The 9,327-nt window shown below is 44.9% G+C and overlaps 1 protein-coding gene across 2 annotated transcripts; it reads left to right on the top strand.

Annotated features, from left to right (window-relative positions):
- Positions 1 to 752: 752 nt before the first annotated feature.
- On the top strand, positions 753 to 8,865 carry LOC125117035 (cytochrome c oxidase assembly factor 6 homolog). Of its 2 annotated transcripts, XR_007132460.1 has the most exons (5): positions 753 to 983; positions 1,526 to 1,685; positions 6,303 to 6,437; positions 6,525 to 6,644; positions 8,526 to 8,555. XR_007132460.1 is itself a non-coding variant. In XM_047762729.1 (3 exons), exons 1-3 carry the CDS (start codon positions 844 to 846, stop codon positions 8,619 to 8,621), a joined length of 396 nt encoding a protein of 131 aa, XP_047618685.1. In that variant the 5' UTR covers positions 756 to 843; the 3' UTR covers positions 8,622 to 8,865. The 2 variants fall into 2 exon arrangements, 1 of the variants encoding a protein (XP_047618685.1); XM_047762729.1 differs by lacking the exons at positions 6,303 to 6,437; positions 6,525 to 6,644 and having other exon boundaries at positions 756 to 983; positions 8,526 to 8,865.
- Positions 8,866 to 9,327: the final 462 nt, after the last annotated feature.

Here is a 9,327-nt window from a genome sequence, read left to right as displayed (position 1 = left end):
AGTATTAATTTTACCCACTCTCCTGATCAATTTGTAGCACCTTCGACAAATTTCAGATCCAAGTCCAAAGATTTTTAGCTGTAAACTCTAATCATGCTCACTTTTTAATTCCACGAACTATCAGAACTTGCGGACTCGACCTTTGCTTTCATATTCTTTCACTAGATGTCTCCAAATACCAACTAAAAGAATCTTTTCCATCTACAAAATAAAGTCGCGAGGGTTCAAAGCAAGAACAAGGTGATGCCGGGAAATGTAACAGGATGAAATCTCAATGGGGAAACTGGGAGATTGGTGCCCTGAGTTCTCAGTTTAGTCACTTTTTTGCCATGTAACCTGGGGTGTCATCCGCCTCTTTCTGGAGCCGTTTCTTTCTCTCTCTCTCTCTCTCTTTTTTAACCTCAGAAGCGTAGAGTTAAGCCTTTAGGGCTCTTTAACGTTTCGTCCAGCTCTCACCTCCCAGGTGCAAACTTCCACACAAAGCCGCCTTTTCCAGTAGGGCTCGCTCCTGAATTAACCCTTCCGAGCGGCGCTTGGCGAAACAGATATAGAAACTGAGACACGAAAGGAGCATAGTTCGTTAAAGTTACGAAAAGCTGCAAGGAGAGACACTGAAACGTAATAAGTTCAAGGCTGCTCTGAGGAGTGACCGGACGCTAACCACGCACTACTTCTACATCTCCAGGAACTTCCTCCCTTGCCTGAGCAGGCCCGGAAGTCACTCTAGCAGGTAGGAGGGTGGGGCCGGAAGTCCCGCCGTTTTTGACCGGCAAACGGTAGCCCGTAAGGGTCACAAGGCCAGCGAATCCGCCGCGCGAATTGTTTTCCTCAGGTGGTGGGTTTATGCCGCAGGAGCCCAAGTCGGCGAGACGACTGTGCGGCACTGGGACTCGGCCCCGCACCCTTCTTCCCCTGTTGTTGGGCTGTGTGACTCTTTCCTTCCGTTGGCGCCGAAGAGAACTTGCTGCTGGGCGGGCGGAGAGGTCAGCCTGCTGGCGGGGCCGGGGAGTGCGAGGCGCCCCCGAGAGGGTAGGAAACCAGGAGGTCGCCGACTCTCCTCGAGCGTCGGGTTTCTCCTCTGCCAACAGAGGAGTACTCCTCGTTTTGCCTAGTTGTTTTGCTCTCGTGCAGTTAATTGTACAGTACTTCGGTTCGAACAGCAGCTTTGTTAAATGGGCAATGCTCCTACCCTGGGCGTCACCTGCCGATGGGGAAACAGGCTCGGGAGAATAAATGAACCGTCTTAAATGACAAACTGTGTGAAAGTCAGAATTCTAACTCCGGCTTTCTGAGATCACGCTGCCACCCCAGCAGAGGAGCAAATTACAGTGTAAAGGATAAGTTTCAAAAGCGAATGCTCTTACAATACCATTCCTGTGGGGCCGATTAGTTTCAGTCGCGCCATTAAAATCCCGAGGCATAACTTTAAAAAGAGGGGATTGGAGGGAAAGACGGTGTTTTTCCTTTGGTTTGCCTCCTCTCGAATTACAAGTTCTTTGTTAATATCACGTGTTTTGGTTGACAGCTTGAGCCCACCAGGAATGGCAGCCCCATCTATGAAAGAAAGGCAGGCTTGCTGGGGAGCCCGGGATGCATACTGGAAGTGCTTAGATGAGAACACAGAGGACGCTTCTCAGTGCAAGAAGTTGAGAAGCTCATTTGAATCAAGTTGTCCCCAGCAGTGGGTAAGTCACACTTGGACATGTTTCTGTTCGCTGTTAAAATACATAGCACTTATAGTGAGTGGTGGACTATGAAATGAAGCACAGTTTGAGGCTTCTCAAGTCAACAGTTTCTGTTAGCAGCAGAGAAAACCTTGTCTGGTAATCCAGGCTCGTTTTTGTTACAAATAGGGCAAACGTTTGGAAAAGGTCATCTGACTCTTTAAACATCATTGAAAAACAAAATAAACATAAGAACAATAACTAAAAAATTCCAACCCCCTAAACTGATAAGACTTCTTTAGGTTCTTCTGAAGAGATAGTATTTAATCTTGAGAAAGAGTTGGCAAATTCACTGTTCTAGAGCTAATATCAGAAATACAGGAGTTCCCGTCGTGGCGCAGTGGTTAACGAATCCGACTAGGAACCATGAGGTTGCGGGTTCGGTCCCTGCCCTTGCTCAGTGGGTTAACGATCCGGCGTTGCCGTGAGCTGTGGTGTAGGTTGCAGACGCGGCTCGGATCCCACGTTGCTGTGGCTCTGGCATAGGCCGGTGGCTACAGCTCCGATTCAACCCCTAGCCTGGGAACCTCCATATGCCGCAGGACCGGCCCAAGAAATAGCAACAACAACAACAACAACAAAAAGACAAAAAAAAAGAAATAAAAGCATTCCCACTTGTCGCCCAAAGCCATATAATTATATACTTAAAATACAGAGAAAGGAGTTTAGAAAGTAGAAGAAACAAAATATCCAATGGGAGTTCCTTTGGTGGCTCAGCAGGTTAAGAACCCAACCTAGTGGGCTGTAAGGATATTGGTTCAATCTCTGGCCTCGCTCAGTTTGTTGGTTAAGGATCCAGCATTGCTGCAAGCTGCGGTGTAGGTCACAGATGTGGCTTGGTTCTGGCATTGCTGTGGCTCTGTCATAGGCATGCAGCTGCAGCTCTGATTCGATCCCTAGCCTGGGAACTTAGATATTCTGCAGAAGTGGCTGTAAAAAGAAAATAAATAAATAAATAAATAAATATTCAGTGGTAGATTCTGCCACCAGCTGCTCCAAATGCCTCCCTGACATGTGTTCATGCTCTCTGTTGCCTGGCCTTAGAATGGGAGGGTTTGAAAAAGGGAACTAACATTGCTGGGCTCCTTAAGTGATCCTGTATAAGTGCTTGGTACTCCTTCAGTAATACTCTTTAAGATGGGTTGTTACTTTCAATTTCCAGAGGAGGTAAATGAAACCCAAAGCATTGAAATAACTTACTCAGTGTTGGTCAGTAATTGGGAGAACTATAGGTCTAAGTCAGGCCTAGTGGCTGATGTGAAGCTGTGTGCTTTTTCCTCTCATGCCGCTCCAAATTGTACCTAGGAGTTTGAGTACAGATGATTTTAGAGATGAAGTGGATTTAGGATCTTCACCCTCTCACACCTCAGATTTTCAGATGAGGAACCTAAGGCTGAAGATCTCAAGAAGGGTGTGATGGAGGGCGGGGATGAATGCAATGCATAGACGTTGCTTTAGATGAGCCCTTCATCTGTAAAAGCAGAATGATGTAACCTAGCTCATGGAATTACTATGCAGAGCAAATGTCTAACTTGACATACAGACTGAAAACTGATAAATGAGGGGCTTTATGATGGAATTAGATAATGATTTAGCCCCAAAATATAATACATCTTTGGTTTTCCCATCAAGTAGATTCATTGATAGTCAGCTCCTGTTTGAAGAATTTGGTAGAAAGTGTGGGAGTTTGGGCTGACATCACTCTCCTTTATGGCCTGGATGCTGCACCACCTGTGCTGTCCTCTTCTCACCCTGCTGTCTGACCCCAGGGTCACTGAGGAACAGGGACATGGGTGGGAACAGGGATGGACTTGGGGACCTGGGGTCGGAGTGATGAAGCTCATCGAGGTAAGTCATGACCAAGGTGTTGGTGGGTCCCAACCCCTCCCACCCCTACCTTTTCCCTGGAGAACCTCTTCACTGTGAGACCTGTCTTTCGACAGCTTAGCCATGATCTTCCCCTCAGGGTTGCACATCAGAATCGTGTGGAAATTTTTTTCTTTTTAGGGCCACACCTGCAGCATGGAAGTTCCCAGGCTAGGGGTCAAATCGGAGCTACGGCTGCCGGCCTACGCCGAAACCACAGCAACGCCAGATCAGAGCTGCATCTGTGACCTACACCACAGCTCACGGCAGCGCCAAATCCTTAACCCACTGAGTGAGGCCAGGGATCAAACCTGCGTCCTCATGGATGCTAGTTAGGTTGGTTACTGCTGAACCACAATGGGAACTCCCATGTGGAAATTTTAATAAAAATAGCCATGTCCCAGACCTCACCTTAGATCTATGAATTTCTGGAAGCTTTTTAAAAAAGGGTTCTGGCTCTGTAGGTGACTGTCATGGATAACCATGCCTGGGAATCACTGTCTTCACCCCTTTGATAAGTTACACTTCAGTCCTATTTTTTTTTTTTATCCCTTCTCTCTCTAGCAAAACCCACTGCTTTTTCTCCAACCCAGTGGCTAATTGACCCTCCCATCTCTCTGATTTCAGGGCAACTTGTGTTCTCAGCATCATAAAGGGTTTTTAAAGCCAGTCAGGTGCTTCTTTACTGTAAGTCTCTTCTACTCACACACTGAGTGAGTGGCTGAGCACCATGCCATGCAGGCTCGTCCTCTCTCCATCCAGGTCACTGCATCCTCATCAGAGCTCACAGCACAACAGATGTATAATTTATCCCTCACAATAACTCTATTCCCAGTTTTACATGTGAGCACACGGGCACACAGAAATGTGGTCACTTGGAAGTGCAGAGCCTGGATTTGAGCTCAGCCGTCTGAGTCCAGACCCCATATGCTTCCCTGATCCACATCCTTCTTTCTGTGCCAGTCATGCAAGAAAGGAGCCCAGGAATTAGGCTGCACAAGTCTCACATTGTCCTAGAAACTTAGTCATCCTGCAAATCTATTTAAATACAAAAGTGCTAGCTCCTTGGTCCCTTCGCAGTTAACTCCCCAGGTTCCCCTCCTCAGGCCTAGCAGCCATTGCCATGCTAATTGCCATCCTCTTTAGAGTTCCCTTCCAGGCCACTCCCTTTCCCAAGGTGGGCTTCTCTACAGCCATGGCTGAAGTACCACTTTCATGGTGATGCCCAAATCTGCATCCTCACCATGGCCCTTTCTCCAAGTCTAGAAGAACCTTTTGGGCTCTTAAGTGAGATGTTCAGAAGAGCCAACCTTGATCTCTCCCTCGTCTTGTAGCCAACCAGCCTCTCCTCCCACACTTCCAACCTCAGTGAAAGATCCTAACAACACAGTTCCAATTCACTGTAGGAACTGTTCAAGGACAGTTCTTAGGAGGGAAGCGGGAGAACACAAGCAATGGCCCTGCAGTGGGAACAGGTCCAGGGTGTTTCAGGAACAGCAAGGAGAGAGCTGAAGTTAGGGTCTTGGGTGATGGAGGCCAGTGACGCTAGAAGTTCTGAGTGATATGGAGAATCATTGGAGAGCTGTGGGTTCAGGGGTAAGGAGGCAAGTGAGGGCATAAGAGGGATGAGAGTTAGCAAAAAGATGGTGGGCCATTGGGTTGTTGGCATCAGGGTCCTAGAATGAAGGGGGTGGTTGGAGGATAGGAGGCTCAGAGTTGCGGTTATGGAAGGGCTGTGTTTGTTGGTATAGCCCAGGACTAGGCTTTGATCCTGGGAGTAAGGTGGGGTGGAGGACCAGGTCATAGACGAGGTCAAGGAGCCAAGGGGCCAGGGTGTTGGAAGGATCAACCACATGGACAGTGAACTGGCCAAGAGGTAGGACAGAAAATGGCAGCAACCTGTGAAGTTGTAGATGATGCAACAAAGAAGCCGGTGGGAGTGGAATAGAGGATTCAGAGTAGCTTCTGAGTGCATTCTCTGTGGGACATTGTATTTTCATCAGCTTTAGTTTTCACTCAGTCTAGTAAGGTACTCGTTATCTTATTTACATAGTAGGAACTAAAGCTCAGAAAGGTGAGACGCTTTGTTCAAGATCAGCTAACCTGTGGAGTAGTAGAAAGGGGATTTGAATGTAGGTCTCTGATTCCAAAGTTTGTTTTCTTTTACTAAGCTGAAGTCACAGCCAAAGAACAGAGATAAAAATAAAACCACCAACTAGAGATGTACAATGAAAACTTCTATCATAAAACACTAAAAATACAATTTGTTACATGATAAATATGCCACACAACTACTAGGCTGTCACAAAACCAGATTAGTCTTCTCTGCCCCTTTGCTTATCTAGTCAGTCTGTATTGTATAATGCATGGTCTTACCTAAAGGCTCCTGTTGGTTCATAACTAGGAGCGAGCAGGGATCAGGTCTAGGTCACTCTAGCATCATCCAGCACAGTCTCCCACAAAGAGAGCAACTAGACATCCAAGATAGTTGATCCCAGAAACAATTTCAGATATTATCTTTTCCCTGTGAACCTCTGAAATGTCTCAGAAATTCCAGTGCTTGGGCATTCATGCCACTGTCCTGTGTCTCGGTTGGTGGTTTAGAGGACACTAGCATCATATGTACACGGTGCTTCTTAGTAAATGCTTGTTTAGACATTAATCTCTTCGAGGTGCCACCAGTTGAGGGTCCTCAACTGTTCACCAAACCAGGTGGTACAGACTACGGAAAAGAGCTTTTCAAGCAGAGAGTGTGGTGTATGCAGAAGCGTGGAAGCAAGATGCACAGGAGAGAAGCACCTTCAGGAACTGGGGCGGCTCTGGATGGCTCAAGTTGCGGGGCTGGTGGTAAGCTCAGGGGACAGACAGAGACAGAAACTAAGCCATGAATGACCTTGTTTGTCTGACTGAGCTGTTTGGATGTTGACCTTGAAGGCCATAGGGATACCCTGAAAGATCTTGATCTAATTGGGATTTCAAGAAGATTCTACTTGGCAGAGGTGCAACAGATGGGAAGTAGAGAAAACCAGTCAAACAGCTCTTACGGCAGCGCAGGTGAGAAATGATGTGGGCCTGTACCTGGCCATCATGGGGGGAAAGAGATGGAAGCATTTGGGTGGACAGTGATGCAGTCACTGGAACAGATACCAGAGGAGGAGGGATGTTTGGAGAGGATGGGGCTGAAATGTAAGTAGGACAACTAAGCGAAATTGTCCTTTAGGCAGTTGGAGATGTGACAAGAAATGCAAGGTTCTGTTGATTTGTCACAGAAATGTTAAGGACATTGTCCACCTCTTCATCTGGTGTCCTTTATTTTATTTTTTATTTTTTTGAGAGCCGCACCTGTGGCATATGGAAGTTCCCAGGCTAGGGGTTGAATCAGAGCTATAGTTGCCAGCCTACACCACAGCCACAGCAAAGTGGGATCCAAGCCACATCTGCGACCTACACCACAGCTCATGGCAACACTGGCTCCTTAACCCACTAAGCGAGGCCAGGGATGAAACCCGCATCCTCATGGATACTAGTCAGGTTCATTACCCACTAAGTCACAACAGGAACTCCCCCTTCATCTGGTATCCTTTAATCTATAACCCCCATCCCAGCTCAGTCAGCCTGTGGCCACCAGGGGTACGTGGCGTGACAGTGAGATTCACTAACCTGCTGTAACCAGGGAGCCCAGGCACCGAAGTTGCTGTGGGCATCTCACCAACTGAAGGAAAGGAGTTACCAGAGGTATGGGGAAGGGTGAAGGTAAAACTGAAATGAAGCAGTACTTGAACAGGCTCAGAGCAAAGCAGGGCTGCATAGAAGGAGGGCGTCCACTCTGGACAGAGAGGTGGACCCAGGGCCCTTTATCCTACAGAGGTAAATGCTGAATGTTGTCATGCTGAGAAACCTCTTATATGAAGTCCTGCATCCGAGTTGGAAGCCAAGGCTGCTGCTTTGTGTCAAAGTGCCTCCCAGATCCTCCAGATAAAATAGGGTGTTTCATTCTTACTGAAATAACCTCAAAGGACAAATTTCTGATAGTTTGATTTTTAAAGAACAGAGTTTCTTGCTGAGTAAGAAAGCAGCAGTCACGAAAAGGGGCCTGTCAGGACAGTCTGTGGCTGCAGCGTGTCCGCGGAGAAAGTTGACTTTGTAGCCGGCTTTATCTGAGTCTCTTTATCCAGCTAAAGACAGGGTAGGGCAGATTTTTATATTCTTAGTCTAAGCTAATTTTTACTTCCTCAGGCTCAACTGAAATATTTAAGGATTAAATCCTAAGAAAAGCTTTGCTATTCCGACAGTGAAAATGTACTGTTGCCTTGTTTGCAAAGCAGCTCACATACAGACACTGGTGATTTTGTGGTTGCCTTGATTTTCCACGTTAAGAATTTACTGTTTCAGGATATGGGTTTTAAGATACTCCAAATTCCCTATGGCAAGAGGAGGATGTAACTTAAAGTCTTACCATCAGTTTACTTGCTTATAGTTCATAATTTTTAACTATGTGTTTGTGTCCTTAAATGTATGTTTTCAGATAAGATAAACTTAATAAAAATATCATGGCTAATGAATTAAAAAAATGTTCTAAACTTACAGTTGATAGGAAACAACTTGTATAATGCCTTTAAATCATGAAGTCATGACTTGAGAGTTCTGTAGACTCTGACCTTGCATGGGAGTTTTCACATCTAAGCACAGATATTCTTGAGAAGGTGCACGGGGTACTCAAATTCTCAACAGGGCTTTTTACCCAGAAAGGGTTTGGACTCACTCTCTCTCTTTAGAGACTCTTATATATCAGATGCACTGGTTCAAGCTGGTTCTAGAATATAAATTACTTATGCTATTTATATAATTTATATTGAAAAATTAGCTACATTTAAATCTGTGCTTTTGTTTAAGCCACATAGCTTGCCCTTATTTCAAATCCTTTTTTCTCAACAGATAAAATATTTTGATAAAAGAAGGGACTACTTAAAATTCAAAGAAAAATTTGAAGCAGGAGAGTTCCAGCCTTCAAGAACAACTGAAAAGTCTTAAGCTATTCCTGAACATTTCAGAAAGGTTGAAATAATTTTTTTGGACATTGAGAAATGCTCTATGGGACAATAGTAATTTGAATGATGGTAAACACCAGTGCTTGTTCTATCTATACAGCTCTTAATTAAAGTGATCAAGTAACAAGATTCCATTATTCAAAGTATGAAGAATTGAAATAAAATGATATGAAATATGCTAAGTATAGTAAAAAATATTTTAAGAGAAAAATTAAAGCTTATAAAAATGTGTACTTTTGTTGTTGTTGGAGGATGGGCAGTAGGCAAATACTGTCTAGATACAGATATACACTGGAAAAGTGGGCTTGCCATTGTCCTGGGAGTTAGTATTTTAATACAGGCACAAAAAGATGAGGAATGGAAGAAGGTTCAACAGGTAAAATAACAAAGACCATATACAAAAACCCCTACAACTGATATAGTTAATGATAAGACAGTGCATCCTTTTCCCCTAAAACCAGTAACAAGGTAAGGATGTCCTCATCTCCATTCAACACTGTGCTGGATTCCTAGCTACTTCAAGACAAAAAAAGAAAAAAGCATAAGATTGCAAACAAATGGAACTGGCTCTATTCACAGATGATATTATTATCTCTGTAGAAATCCCAAAGAATTGACAAAAAACCACCCAGAATTAATAAGTGAATCTTAGAAAGGTGGCAGGAAACAAGTTCAGTATACAAAAGAAT

This window comes from Phacochoerus africanus, chromosome 15, assembly GCF_016906955.1.
Source record: "Phacochoerus africanus isolate WHEZ1 chromosome 15, ROS_Pafr_v1, whole genome shotgun sequence".
In the NCBI taxonomy this organism is placed as follows: domain Eukaryota; kingdom Metazoa; phylum Chordata; class Mammalia; order Artiodactyla; family Suidae; genus Phacochoerus; species Phacochoerus africanus.
The sequence above is the reverse complement of the archived record's forward strand: the minus strand, read 5'-3'. Positions and strand labels throughout refer to the sequence as shown.

Coding starts and splice junctions, on each gene's coding strand:
- LOC125117035 (XM_047762729.1), top strand. CDS start 844: ATGCCGCAGGAGCCCAAGTCGGCGAGACGACTGTGCGGCACTGGGACT. Junction 984..1,525: donor GCTGCTGGGCGGGCGGAGAG/GTCAGCCTGCTG, acceptor TTTGGTTGACAG/CTTGAGCCCACCAGGAATGG. Junction 1,686..8,525: donor CAAGTTGTCCCCAGCAGTGG/GTAAGTCACACT, acceptor TTTTCTCAACAG/ATAAAATATTTTGATAAAAG.